Source organism: Lepidochelys kempii, chromosome 13 (genome assembly GCF_965140285.1).
Source record: "Lepidochelys kempii isolate rLepKem1 chromosome 13, rLepKem1.hap1, whole genome shotgun sequence".
Lineage (NCBI taxonomy): Eukaryota > Metazoa > Chordata > Testudines > Cheloniidae > Lepidochelys > Lepidochelys kempii.
This window is the reverse complement of record NC_136392.1, coordinates 39,052,787-39,068,485: the sequence shown is the minus strand read 5'-3', so window position 1 is coordinate 39,068,485 and position 15,699 is coordinate 39,052,787. Positions and strand designations below refer to the sequence as shown.

Sequence of the window (15,699 nt, the reverse complement as noted above, 5' to 3'; positions counted from 1 at the left end):
GCTGCAACGTGATGGTGTACGCCGACTCCTGTTTGCTTCCCTCTGCGTTCACCTCCCTGGCAGCCAGCCGTGGAAATGCCCGCTTGAATTACGACCTCAGTTCCACGTCTCCTGAAAGGAAGTGACTAGGAGGGAACAGGGCAGATGTTTCCTGCCGAGGCTAGAGGGATATAATGGACACTGATTTATCAATGGTGAAAGGAAACAAGAACTGGCTGATCCATAGTTAGTAGCAGTTAATAACCACAGAGCCGGCAGAACCGTTCATATTTCACTTTTCTTATGTGGCTAACAACTCCTCCAAATAAATGTCCATGCTGGGTGTATTTAACTGTGGGCTTCCACAAAGGATTTCTGCCTTAAATTTGACATCTACAGAAGGAGTATATTACAAAATCCTCCTGCAGGAAGGTTAATTTGATTGTAAGTCTATATTAGACTGTTTTTTAAACCTATCATTCCAGCAAGTGCAAGTACCCCCAGTGCAAGACTGTGTCTCGCCCCCACATGTTACTTGGCCAGTTAAACCCAATCCTGAGCAGGTTTAGGACTAGAGTCCTGACTTCTAGCCCCAACTGCCCTAACCACTAGACCCTACTCCCCTCCCAGAACCCAGGAGTCCTGACTTTCAGCCCCAACTGCTTTAACCACTGGACCATACTCCCCTCCCAGAGCCAGGGACAGAACCCAGGCATCCTGGCTCCCAGCCCCCAACTTGACCCCACTCCCCTCCCAGAGCCTGGGGTAGAACCCAGGAGTCCTGACTCCCAGTCCTCTAGACCCCACTCCTTTCCCAGAGCCACAAATAGAATGCAAGAGTCCTGACTCCCAGCAACTCCCGCACTAACCCACTAGACCCACTCCCCACCCTGAGCCAGGGATAGAACCCAGGCGTCCTGGCTCCTGCCCCCCTCCCCAACCACTAGCTCCCCACTTCCCTCAGTTGGCAAGAAACGGAGCCTAGGGTTCCTTTACTAGACAATAGAAAATGCTCCCTTCTCATCTGATGCGGTCTGTACTCAACATTACCGGGCATTACTTAAAGCCTAATCCAAGATTCATAAGTGTGGAAGGGCCCATTATAATCAGATGGTTTCACCAAATACCTGCTGCTCTCACGGAGACAGGGATGAGCAGCGGCGCACAGAAGGAAATGTTTATTACTATTTGTATTGCACTAGACCACGGGCCCGCTGTGGTAGGCGCTGTACATTCACGTCACAAGAAACTCTCCTCGCCATGAGGAGTTTGCAATCTAAATAGACACAACAGACAAAGGAAAGGCCATTCCTGTTTTGCACGTGCAGAGCTGAGGTGCAGGGAGATGAAATGGGTTGTCTGCCACCACCCAAGGAATCTCTGCCCGTGGCAGGCTGGTGCTGACCACAAGGCCAACCTTGTGCTACAGATGTGGTGCTTTGTGCTCAAACAGGTGGCGCACCGATTGCAGCCTAGACCACAGCACGGTTCCATCTCTTCTGAAGTGGTCGACCGAGCAGAAACGTTGGAGATCCACCATCCCAAACCGCTTCCTTCAGCCCTGGCGTTCGCTCTGTTTCATCCGTCTGGCCTGACGCCCAGGTGGCATGTTAAACACCCGCCCTGATGGTGCGGCCGGCGTGCTGAATGTGGAGAAAAAGAAGAACAGAGGCAATACTGGAGAAACGACCACCCAGGTAAGAAAAAAATTAAAGTCAGCCTAGATGTTAGGGGATGGGCCGCCATGTAAAACACCCTAGGAACACAGAAGTAAAGTATTGGGGTTGGGGGAAGAAATGACCAAACTGCATCAGAAGAGGGGTGGAGGAGCCATTCTCCGAGATGGTTGGGCACCAGGTGCTTGAGAAGAGCCTCTGTCGCTTTGTTTTTGTGGTTTAATCGTGTTGAACTCCGAGCCTGGAAAAGAACATGTAGCTGTGAGATCCACACAGACTATAGTGTTTTGCACACAAATTGTTTCCTCTGAACCCTTTCAAACTAGCTGCCTTTCAGTTCAGTATGAGATACATCACCTGCCACTGGTACAGAGACCCTTTCAGGCAAAACCTTAGCTCCGTAGATTCCTTGCCAGGAGGAACTGTTGTGATGTGGTTTGAGCGTTGGCCTGCTAAACCCAGGGTTGTGAGTTCAATCCTTGAGGGGGCCATTTAGGGATCTGGGGCAAAAATTGGGGATTGGTCCTGCTTTGAGCAGGGGGTTGGACTAGATGACCTCCTGATGTCCCTTCCAACCCTGAGATTCTAGGATTCTATGATCATCGAGTGGGACCTTCAGCACAACGCAGGCCAGAACTTCCCTGAATTAATTCCAATCTTTAGTTGACCCCAAAAGAAATGTTTTGAGTTTTTTTCCATTTTGGTGAGGAAAGTCAAAACGGCGCCACTGCAGGTCAACCCCCAAACAGATTTTTCCGTTCAGCCGCTGAACCAAACAAATCAGTTATTTCCCCAGCTCTCTTCCGATGTTTGTGGCCCTGGGAGATTAACTGAGTTGTCTGCAGCACACAAGGAATCTCTGCCTAGGGGAGGAATTGAATCTACAACTTAGGTGGAAATTCAATATTTCGTGCAGGCGATTTAGTGTGGGTGGAGGAGGTGCATTTCCGGCCTTGGAGCTAGATTTGATGCTCATATTTATAACAAGGAAGGCAGAGAGGTGGCTGGAGTTTTTGTCATGGTGTTCATCATGGTGTGGGCTGGGGGGCTCACAGTGATGCAGCACTGTATTAAAACCCTGTGCACAGGGACTGGGAAATCTTCAGAGCCTGAACGAGAACACAAGCCATGCTTATGAACAGCAATCAAGTGCCTACTGAGCCTGCTGCAGACTGCAAGGAGAGGAGGATTCCCCTTCTGAATGCATGCTGCAAATAGCACTGCATTGTCATTTCCCTGCCAGACAAAGCTTGCGAAGAGCAAAGATGATCCAGAGCCTAAGGCAGTGGGTTAGGACTGAAGATCTGAGTCTATTCCCAGCTTTGCTTCAGAGTCCCTGGGTGACAGGCAAATCACTTCCCTTCCCCATGCCTCAGTTCATCATTAGAATAAGAAATTATCATCATCTATGGTGGTAGCACTCAGGGACCCCAGTCAGAACCCCATAGTGCTACCCACTGTATCCACATAAAACAAAACTTGTTCCCCGACCGTCAGCGCTTACCCTGTAAGTATGGAACTGATCCAAGAGATGAAGGAAGCACAAAGTATCCCTGAGTTGATGGTTGATGGACAATAAATAAAGATGGACATAACAGAAGCTTTGTTCAATTACTTCGTTCAATGACACACCCCTCTGTCTAGCCACCCTTCCTCCCACAGTCCCTGCCTACCTAACCGAGCAATGGTGACCAATAACACATGATTGATACATGAAGATTGATAATGGATTATATCTAAATAATGATCAGTGATGATAACTGCATATTGATAAGTGATGATAGGTTGATAAATGACAGGTAATAATTGCACTTTGGTGATAGGTTGATAATTGATGGTTGATAGTTTGAAACTGATAAGCAATTATTGACTGTTCATTCGAGATTGCTGCTTAATAGTTAATTGGGGATTAGTTGATTGGTCAATAATTGATGTTTGAGTCTTTAAACCTGATTATTGCTAACTGGAGGCTTTAAATTGATTATTGATAATTGAGGGATAATTGATACTTGATTTGTGGATAATTCATCATCGATAGCTTGGAATAACAGTACAGGCAACTTAATGTGGCTGGGTGGATACTCTGTATGTCCATCTATAAACTTGTTTTTATTTTCCTTCTTAGAACAAGGCGGTTTGGCAAGCTGGAAGGGGCTGAAGTTTTTGATGTGGTTTGAATCATTGTGGGTGGGGGGAGCACAGTGACTCATTCTTATACAAAAACCTGCTGCAGGCAAGAGGGAAACCCTCATCGCCTGAGCGATAAATGTCAGCCACAGCAGTGAGTGGGGCCCAAGCCTGCTTGACACAGAGCCAGGGACTGTGGGATTGGGGTGAATCCCTCCACCCAGCTGGTGACCCGGTCCAAGAGATTTGGTTGGAATTTTCAGCAAGGTCTAAGAGAGTTAGGCGGAGCCCCTCAGATGTATCTAGTACCCAACTTCCATTGATTTAGTAGAATCTGAGCCTTAGTGAATTTCATCAACAGGAATGAAATTTAATGGGCGTTCAATGGCTCACTCTCCGAATTTCCTTTGAAAAGCTCAGCCTAAAACCTATGAGCTCAGAGGGCCAGATTGATCACAGTACTCTAAATTTTCAAAAGCACATAGGCACCATTGAAATTAATCCCTTGGCCAGATCCCCCACTGGTGTAAATTGGCCTTGCTTAAAAATTTGGGCTGGAGAGTCTAGATACTCCAGTTATAACAAAGCTGTCTCTATCTACCTATCTATCTATCTATCGATGCCCTATACACCCCCATCTATCCATATCCGTTGACCACCATCTATCCCCATCCATCTATCCCCATACACACCCATCTATCTATATCTGTCAATCCCCATCTACTCCAATACACACCCATCCCTCCATCCATCCATCCATCCCCATACACATCCATCCATCAATCCAGCCCCATACACACCCTTCCATCCATCTATCCCCATACACCCCATCCCTCCTGTCATAAATATAAAGGGAAGGGTAAACCCCTTTAAAATCCCTCCTGGCCAGAGGAAAAATCCTCTTACCTGTAAAGGGTTAAGAAGCTAAAGGTAACCTCGCTGGCACCTGACCAAAATGACCAATGAGGAGACAAGATACTTTCAAAAGCTGAGAGGAGGGAGAAAAACAAAGGGTCTGTGTCTGTCTGTATGCTGCTTTTGCCGGGGACAGAACAGGAATGGAGTCTTAGAACTTTTAGTAAGTAATCTAGCTATATATGTGTTAGATTATGATTTCTTTAAATGGCTGAGAAATGAACTGTGCTGAATAGAATGACTATTCCTGTCTATGTGTCTTTTTTGAAACTTAAGGTTTTGCCTAGAGGGATTCTCTATGTTTTGAATCTAATTATCCTGTAAGGTATCTACCATCCTGATTTTACAGAGGTGATTCCTTTACTTCTATTAAAAGTCTTCTGGTAAGAAAACTGAAGGCTTTTTCATTGTTCTAAGATCCAAAGGTTTGGGTCTGTAGTCACCTATGCAAATTGGTGAGGATTTTTACCAAACCTTCCCCAGGAAGTGGGGTGCAAGGGTTGGGAGGATTTTTGGAGGAAAGACATGTCCAAACTACGTTTCCCAGTAAAACCAGATAAAGTTTGGTGGTGGCAGTGGAAATCCAAGGGTAAAATAATTTTGTACCTTGGGGAAGTTTTAACCTAAGCTGGTGAAAGTAAGCTTAGGAGGTTTTCATGCAGGTCCCCACATCTGTACCTTAGAGTTCAGAGTGGGGAAGGAACCTTGACACCTCCCCATACACACCCATCATCCCCCCATCCATTCCCATACACCCTATCCCTCCATCCATCTCCATACACACCCTTCTGTCCATCCAGCCCCATACACACCCATTCCTCCCCAATACACACCCATCCCTATATCCATCACCACACACCTCTCCCTCCATACAGTCCCATCCCTTCATCCATCCACATACACATGCATCATCCCTCCATCCATCCCCATACATACCCATCCCTCCATCCAGACCATCCACCCCATCCACCATCCATCCACTGATCTCTCCATCCAGGACCATACACCCCATACACCATCCAGTCCCATACACACCCATCATCCCTCTATCCAACCCCATAGACACCCATCCCTCCATCCATGCAGCCCCATACACACCCATCCCTATATCCCTCCATCCATCCCCCATACACACCCCGTGATGTTGCCCTCCATATGATGTTATGAAAATATACTAATGAGTGTGAATATAATGTAACTGGAATATGCTTTATGCAAAAGGTCCCTTGTAAGGTATCATTACAAAGCTTATAATCTACTGAGTGTGGTCATCCTATTTGTATGAAAGTATCATTCTTGTATTTGAAACTAGGAATATAAAATATACTTCTGAGGTCCTATTGTAGTTATGCAAAGTGTGGGCCATTAATGGTGGTTTAGAATCTTGATGGTTCCCATCAACTAGGACAACTGACTGTGAATGGTTCTGTTTACTTGCAAGCCTTCCTGTGAGTCATGAGTCATGAGTCATGAGAATTGTTGTTCTAGTGATGTTATAGTAATTGTTGTTACAGTAATGTTATAGGAATGTTATAGGTTATAATTTCATGTATATAGTTATGAGGCTGAAAATGTGTCCTCCTGGCTTAAAACAAGCCCAGACAAAAACTCTCCAAGAGCAGAGAGGCAGTTCACATCTCATCAGGGCATGTATGGGACAAACCCAGCCCAGCCTCACAGGAACAAAGGACGCTGGCCTAGGCAGCAACAAAGGATCTGTTGGACTCTTGAGTGAGTCACCCCCCTTCCCTTGGTCAGTTTGGGACTGCGATGGAGTAATGCTCACCTGACACTGAAGGGGAGGGGGCAAAGCCAAGAGGGAAGAAAGAACATGACAAAGGGAGAGACGTTTGCCATGCTCCTCCTCTCTCTTCCACCTCCATCTACAGACACCACCACCACCAAGCGACTGAAGCACTGATCAAAGGGGAGAGCCTGGCTAAAGGGCAACCAGCCAGCCTGTGGTGAGAAGTTTGTAAGGGCACTGAAAGTGTTAAGATCAGCTTAGAATGTGTTTTGCTTTTATTTCATTTGACCAAATCTGACTTGTTGTGCTTTGTCTTATAATCACTTAAAATCTATCTTTTGTAGTAAATAAATCTGTTTGTTTATTGTACCTGAAGCAGTGTGTTTGGTTTGAAGCATGTCAGAGACTCCCTTTGGGATAACAAGCCTGGTACATATCAATATCTTTGTTAAATTGACAAACTCATAAACTTGCAGCGTCCAACGGGCATAACTGGACACTGCAAGAGGGAGGTTTCTAGGGTTGTGTCTGGGACCGGAGATATTGGCTAGTGTCATTCAGTTCCACAATCCAAGCAGCGGCTGGCCAAAAGTGCTCACTCATGAGCTGGGAGCAGCTGACATGCCAGAGGCTGTGAATGAACAGCCCAGGAGTGGGGGTTCTCACAGCAGAGCGGGGTAAGGATGGCTTCCAGAGTCAAGGATTGTAGTGACCTAGGAGATCACTGGTCCAGATAACACCAGGGGAACATCAAACGTACCCATTCCTCCATTCATCCCCATACACTCCCATCCCTCCAACCATCCAGCCCCATAGACACCTATCCCTCCATCCATCTATCCCCATACATCCCCATCCCTCCATCCAGCCCCATACACACCCATCCCTCCATCCATCCCCCATAAACAACCATCCCAACACATCCAGGCCCATAAACCCGCGACTATCCATCCGTCCCCCATACACACCCATCTCTCTATCCAGCCCCGTACACCCCATCCCTCTATCCATCCCTCATACACACCCATACCTCCATCCAGCCCCCATACACACCATCATCCCTCTATCCAGCCCCATACACCTATCTATTTTGAAAGGAACCCCTGGGAGTGACTATCTCAAATTCAATTTCAATAAAAGTTGGATTAGTAAGTAATTTGGGCCCATTAGTGTGGTCTAGCAGAGGGGGCACCAGTCCAGGAGACCTGGTTTCTATTCCCCTCTGCCCATGAGCAGGATAATTTCCCTCTCTGTCTCTCACTTCCCTCAGCTGAAATCAGGATCCTTATAGCACCTGCCTCTCACAAAGGGAGCAGAGCAGTGGGTTTCAGTAGAACGGGTGCTGAGCTGAGAACCTGCAGAATAGGTTTCTCTTCCCATATCCACCCATGGCTCCCTCTTTGTGCCTCAGTTTCTCCATCCAAAAAATAGATGTCATGCTATTGGTCTTTTCTTTTCTTAAAGCACTTTGGCCCAGACTGTTAAAGGCATTTGGGCACCTAAAGGAGCAGATGGGTGCCTAGTGGGATTGAAATCATCAGAATTTAATCTCTTAGATATTTCTCAACATTCCACTAGGCAATTATCTGCACCCTTAGGCACATAAATATCTTTATACCTGTACTTTACATCCAGAGGTCTCAGAAGGCCAGATTTCCAAGAGATATTGCTGATTTCTTTCCAAATCCTTTAGCTGGTGTGTCTTGATTTAGGACCAGGTTTACATGAAGTCAATGGGAGTTAGGCGCTTTGCTGAGATGTGTTTGTAAACCCCATTATGTGCCTATCTGCATCTTTTGATATCTTAATATCTTTGTAAATCTAGCTGGACTTCTCTCTAGAGAAAGTAAATAAGTGTTATTTACTCCTTCTCATAACACAAAAACTAGGGGTCACCAAATGAAATTGATAGGCAGCATGTTTAAAACAAACAAAAGGAAGTATTTCTTCATATGATGCACAATCAACCTGTGGAACTCTTTGCCAGAGGATGTTGTGAAGGCCAAGACTATAACAGGGTTCAAAAAAGAACTAGATAAATTCATGGAGACAGGTCCATCAATGGCTATTAGCCGGGCAGGGATGGTGTCCCTAGTAGCCTCCATTTGCTAGAAGCTGGGAATGGGTGACAGGGGATGGATCATTTGATGATTCCCTGTTCTGTTCATTCCCTCCGGGGCACCTGGCACTGGCCACTATCGGAAGACAGGAGAGTGGGCTAGAGGGACCTTTGGTCTGACCCAGTATGGCCGTTCTTATGTTTGTTTGTTTGGGTTTTTTTTTTCCAAATCACAACCCAAAATATTTCAAAGCAATCCGGGGGAGTTAGGCACCTGGGGCCAGATTTTGAAAGAGAGGGCCTCAGGGCCCAGATCTTCAAAGTTACTTAGGCACCTAACTCCCACTGATTTCAACAGTCTATGGAGCGATGCTGCTATATACCCACTGAACATTTAAAACATCCCACAGAACGGTTTGTGTTTCTGTCTATCTGGAGGCCCGTGGGTCGCTCTTGGAGTGTGTATCTGGCCCTACAGACCTTGCAGGGCACAAATAAGGACAGGACAGGATTGGATTCCTCTCCTCAGTCACAGCGACAATTCCAGCCAGCACTAGATTCTAAAACCAGGATGTGGGTTTTTCTAGCCAACTGTAATGAACCGTGTATGTTGCCAGGGCACAAACCCCCGGGCCCCTCATCTCAGGAAGTCTCAGGAGGGAAATGTTGACTGTTGCTTTAAAAAATAAAATCCCTTGACTTCCGGATGTGGCCTCTGCTTCAGATAATCTGCAGCTGTGCTGAGAAGCTGGAACCACTGTATCCTCGATCCTTAACGGCTGGGGATTTTAATGGAGTGTTTGTGTTCATGGAAAGTATTGTCATTGGATTCATCCGTGTTCTTTCAGAGACCAGACAAAGGATCGGTCTGTCGGTCTGTCTGTCTATCCCCATGCATCCCTTGTATCTATCCCTCACTGCCACGGTATTGAACACATCTTACTTGGAACTTTTTATTAACTCATTATCTGTGGAGCTTGGTTCACCCAGAGGGTCATTTTCATACATACCTCCATGAATTGGCTTTCCCCAGAGATGCATGCACATGAGTTGCAATATGTTAGTGGGATGCAACTGAGTACCAAGGACCAGGGACAGCAGTTGCAGAGCCAGCAGGTAAATTCAGGCTAATTTTCCTCTGTATCTGGTCATTACCATTGCTTACTTCAAAGTACTTTGGTTGCTTCTTTATTCTCACTCAGGACCTATCACCCCGATTGACTAAACTGGGAAATTGTCCAACATCCTGGCAGATTTTGAGGCCTCTTGTTGTTGCTGGGGAGGAAAGACTTTATCTAAAATGTCTGAAGTTGAACAAAAGCAAAGACGACGTAACGGCTCTGGACAGATTCCTGAGGACAATGGGATAACTGCGGTGGGCTGGCCTTCAACGAGCATCTTGCCATGGTTCTGAGTTCACTCTGCACGCCGCAAGACAGCTGTCATTCTGGGGAGAATACGCTGTGTCACATGTCACGGTGGTGTTGAGATCTTGGTTTAAGGATGAAGCAAAGCCCAGCCAGGGACTCTTGCACTGAACTTTCATGTTCTCAGTGCCAAAGCCCTCAAACGGGTATAAACTGGCCATGAATCAATTTAGGTTGGAAATTAGAAGCAGATTTCTAAGCCTCAGAGCTGGGAGGTCTGGAACCACCTCTCCATAGAAGAGGTGGGGGGAAAACAACCTGGCTCATTTTAAGATGGAGCTTGATAAGTGTCACTGGGGTTCCGTGCTGTCTGCAGTAGCAGAAGACTGGTTCAATGACCCAGAGTTCCCTTTCTGTCTTCGGCTCCTAAAGAATGACTGGGTTTATTTGGAGGGGGAGCGAGGGAATGGGTAGGCAATTCACTTCTGAATGATACTGTCAACTAGAGAGACAGAGGAACACACAGAGAGACTAACTCCTCCTAGCTAATAAATCTAAACATAAGAGCAGCCATACTGGGTCAGACCCAAGGTCCATCTAGCCCAGTATCCTGTCTTCTGACAGTGTCCGATGCCAGGTGCCCCAGAGGGAATGAACAGAACAGGGAATCATCAAGTGATCCATCCCCTGTCCCCCATTCCCAGCTTCTGGCAAAATCCTGTCCCCATTGGAGTCACTGGAAACTTTTCCATTGACCTTTACTGGTGCCAGGATTCCGCTCTCTAATAGCAGGAACGTCACCTGAAAATAGAGTGGGAACGGGAGTTAGAACAGGTTTTTGTTTGGCATGGCTAGGAAGACATACAAATGTGCTGGTACGAGCTGGACTACTGGGGCCAAGGCACCATGGTGACTGTAACAACAGGTACGTTATGTGGATTCTTCTGTCCTTCCTATAGATTTTTATTTCCCAAGAATTTTCTGTAGGAAGCCAAGAAGGTATTCTGAGTTTATCCACACCCAGGCAGTTGTGATAAGAGTTGTTGGGGCAGAGGAAGTGTGGCCAAAAAAGCCATAAATATACAACTGAGGATAGACGCTGTTGGGGGAAACTGATGAACGATGAGATTATGAAAACTTCTTAAGAGCGATGAAATTCACTGGGAGCGAGGCACCCGACTCCTTCAGCCACCTTGGAAAATCCCAGCTGCATTAATGCAGATGTTAATTATATTACTCCCAGCCACAGTAATTAATGAGGGCCAAATCCAATACAAGGGGAAAGACTGCCATTGACTTCAAAGGGGACTGGATCAGGCCCCTAAAAGAGTATTTTTGTAAGGGTTGAATAGGGAGTAGAAGGACTGTGATAACTGGGGTATGGATTACTGGGGACAAGGGACGTCGGTCACAGTCAGCTCAGGTAAGAAGAGACTCATTCCTTTACTGTCTTTTCTTTTCTAATCTCTAAACTCAAGGACTATATTTCCCCCTCTAGTAAATGCTAAGCCCGATCTCTCTCTGCTGGGGTGTGACTTATAACCAGACCTTATTCTGTAGTGAACTGCTCAGGGGATAGGAATCCTGCAGTTCCCTCTGACCACAGCAAACTGTAGACTCTCTGCTCCCAAATTCCCTTGTAAACCAGAAAAGAGGGAAGGTAGCAAATGGCAGCTTTCTGTACAGAGATAAGGGGCAGACACATCAGTGTGAGGGCTATGGTGAATTTGATTATTGGGGGCAAGGAACCTTGGTCACTGTCACTTCTGGTAAGTAATAAATTGTAGAGACCTCAGTATTGAGATGCGTATAAAGAACGCCACAATGGTTGTACGAATACCTCAGCCGAACAGAGACCAGCTAGATTTTTAACTGGTTACTATAATCTCCGGTAGGCAGAGTTTAAGGTAGGGAAGGGGATATTTGGTCCCCATAAATGGAGTTCTCCTTGAAAGGATAAGTGGGTTTTACACACCTAGTGGAAGGGAATTGGTCAATGTGATTACTATGACTACTTCGACTACTGGGGACAAGGGACCCTGGTCACGGTCACATCAGGTAAATTACTAACATTTTCCTGTCCTGATTTAAATTAGATCCATTGTTGGGACTAGATCCACAGCTAGAGTTAATCGGTGTAACTCCATTCAAATCAATGGAGCTATGCCGGTTTACACCAGCCTTGGAAGGGCACTGGTGGTATCAGATTTTGATGGGCTTAAGGGTACATTTCACCCCGCAGTAGGTCTATGCACCATCAAATTCTCTAATTTGAAGGCTAAAGTGAGGTGAATAGAGCGGTGTGGTATTTGTAGAGACTCATTAAGGCATTATATTGCTGTGTTACTATGGCTATGCTTTCGACTACTGGGGACAAGGGACCCTGGTCACGGTCACTTCAGGTAAATTTCTAAACGTTTTTCTCTTGGTCTTGCTGTAACTCATTGCAGCAGAGTAAATTTCATACAGAGAATCTTTTAGTGTATAGACTTGACCCGACGCCCATTGGAGTCTTTCCCTTGACTTCAAAGGGCATTGGGTCCCATCCTACATGCTTACTGTGCTCTAACTGGGGTACTTGCAGCCACTGGGGATAAGGGAGGTGGTTACAGTCACATTGGGTGAATTTCTAACCTTTAGTCCAGTCCTGGCTCAACCCTAAGAAGTGTGGTAAATTTTGCACGATCAGAATTTTGCTATGCCCCAACTGAGTATATTTGTATAGAGACCATAGGACAACACTTTACTGTGCTACTGGGGTGCTTTTGAGTACTGGGGACAAGGGACGCTGGTGACCGTCACATCAGGTAAATCTCTAACCTTTATTCCAGTCCTCACAGTAGCAGGTTCAATTTTGCGGAGACAGATTTTTGCCTTGGCCTTGACCAAGCATATCTGTGCAGAGTTGTTAGGGCAATAGATTACTGTGCTCTGGCTGGGCTTTCGACTACTGGGGACAAGGGACTCTTGTCACGGTCAGCTCAGGTAACCAAAATTTTGCCTTATTTTGGAATCGTGTATTTTTTTTTTGTTCCTAACCTTTTACCCTGTCTTGCCAGTCTTGCGTACATTGACTATTCCTAAAGAGACAATGAAAGACTGTCCCTGGCTTGCATTATGTAGCTCAAACTATCTGGTGCCTTCTTGCCTTGAAATCTATCAATAGCTGACTTTAGCGAGAGTTGGATCAAGGCACAAATCTTTAAAAGAAGTCTTGCTAATGTTTTGCCACTTTGGGAGAGTAATTTTTGTACAGTGGAAAATAGGGAAGAGAAATGATGTGTTACCCACTCGACTACTGGGGCCAGGGGACCATGGTGACCGTCACATCAGGTAAAGATAGAAACCTCTAAAAGTTCTTCTTTCCTCCAAGTAACTTGTAAGTGTCTAAAGATAATTGGGGTGTGGGAAATTTAGTTGTCGGAAACTATTTTTAAGGTTAGTTCAAACTTGATTAAAGAAGCAATGTCAAGATGGCATTGGTCATAACGGCAGGAAAAATTAGAGGTAGACAAATTGGTATTTGTACAAGGGAAGGGGCAGACTTATCTCTGTGTAACTGGTATTACGATCACTGGGGTCAAGGAACTATGGTCACTGTCACTTCAGGTAAATATTTTCAATCCTAAATTGCCTTACCTGTTTAAATTAATCTCTTAAAGCTGATCATGAATGTCCCCTCTTCCAAATGTGCAAAATTATGTCTTTGTGTGAGAAGGTTCCTGTGAAATTCCAAGAGTTAGAATAATTGGATGGGTGGGTAGGTTATTTTAGAGTTTCAAAGATAAATAGCACTTTAATTCCCTTTTAGCGGGTTGTACAGTTCAGTCTAGTGGTTGGGAAACTGTCAATTTGACAGGTCCTCTTCCAGGGCAAGAATATGGTAGCAAAAAAGTATGACAGATTTTCAAAGCTGCATAAGTGATTAAAGTTGGGAAATGGATGTCCTAATTGCCTCTGTGACATTGAAAATCTTACCCTAAATTTTGTAGTGAAAAATGGCAGTACAAAAATCTAGAAGGAAAACCTTAAAGTATCCTCAGGTTTGGCATCCAAAAATCACCTGTCACTTTTGAAAATCTCCCTGAAATATGAGGGTAGGTTCTTGTGCACGTGGAATATCATCCTGTCTCATTGTGATTACTATGCTTACTTCGATTACTGGGGACAAGGTACCATGGTGACCATCAGTTCAGGTAAATACAATTTCTAAATATCCTATAGTATGAAATCTAGAAACCTGAAATTATCTTGAATAACTTCTGGAAATAGATCACCAGGATTTTTTTTCTTTAGAGTAGAGCAATTCAGATGAAATCAACCCACAGGTTAAAGAATATGGAGGTATTAAAATAGTATCTAGTATCATGTAGAAATAGTTAAAATGTGATAAAATTGGAATTAAATACAAAGGGGTGACTAGAGGCCAAGTGCAGTCAAATGGAGTCTTTCTGCTGGCTTTGAACATGCCCCAGAAGAGAGAAGGCTTTTAGTGCTAGAGAACTCAACAAAAATCTCTTTGTGTAACGAGTACTTTGATTACTGGGGCCAAGGAACGGCGGTCACTGTCACATCAGGTACTTGTAACTTTTAATCTTTTCTTTCCTCTCTTCCAAACTTAACGAGGCAAAAGGACTGAATTTAGAGTGACTCAATTTTCGTAAATTTGAAAGGTGGATTTTGTTCCAAAGTGTGTCAGAGTTAGAATATTATAGAGTGAAGACTAGAATAGTTATGGGGTGAGGATAAAAATGATTAGTGGTGTGATTAAAATGACCATTAGAAAAAATAACTATTTGAAATCATTCGAAAATGGGAATGGGTTTTTGTGTGACCCTGATAAGAGATTTGAGCAATGTGATTACTATGGCTTTGACTACTGGGGTCAAGGAACCATGGTCACTGTAACAACAGGTAAAAATTTCTAATCATTTCGAACTCCAAAATGTGTGCATGAACGTTCTAGTGACTTAACAAATATTGAGTCTGATCGAAAGCCGACTCTAATCAAGGGAAAGATTGCCATTGACTTCCCACTGAGCTGGCTCTGGATCAGACCCAAGAAAAAAAGAAATAGCACTTTATTTGAGTCTGTAGATTGATTCGGTATTAGACGAGATGAAATTTCATAGATTCCAGTGACTATAATTCACTATTAGGTAAAATTAGACTGAAGGCAGTGATCATAAATAAGAATAAATGGTCAAACATTTATAGTCACTAAAAAAACATCTACGTTCTTTGTAGACTATTAAGAATCTGGAGGTAATTATAAGGGAAACTGAGAGAAAATCCAAGATAAATAGTTATAATCAGAAAACTGAGATGAAAGACAACTTGTCAGACTAGAAATGTTGGTATATCGGGGTTGGCCCATTAAGTGTAGAAGTCTGTCTAAATTAACATCTCTGTGGCTAAAACTAAAATGAAATTAGTAGGAAGTTTTTGTGCAAACAGCACAATCAATTTTATCAGTGTGACTATTATGATGCCTTGGAGTACTGGGGACAAGGGACTATGGTCACCGTCACTTCAGGTAAAAATTTCCTCCTCTTTTCCAATCCCTATTACCACTAACTGGTTAAACTGATTAATCTTATAGAATGATCGAGTTTTGAGACTCACGAGTAACTCCTCATCCCCAAGTCCTTGAGGGTTTTTTCACAGGGGACAACGCAATGGGGGCAGAAACAAACCTGAAATGATAGCTAGTATAAAAGGGAATTAAATAAATAATGTCAATAAATGAAGGGGTCTGGACTGGGAAAGTCAGCGAGTTTTAGCCACCTAGGCCATGAGTTAGAACCACTGTGACTACAATGCTTTTGA

General features: G+C 44.6%; 1 gene segment (V, D, J or C); it reads left to right on the top strand.

Moving 5' to 3' along the window:
- The first annotated feature begins 14,023 nt into the window (after positions 1-14,023).
- LOC140896669 (Ig gamma-1 chain C region-like) overlaps positions 14,024-15,699 on the top strand; it is a 75,998-nt gene continuing 74,322 nt past the window's right edge. Inside the window, 1 exon segment of the C gene segment in view lies at positions 14,024-14,066. Within this exon segment, the coding sequence occupies positions 14,048-14,066 (19 nt within the window).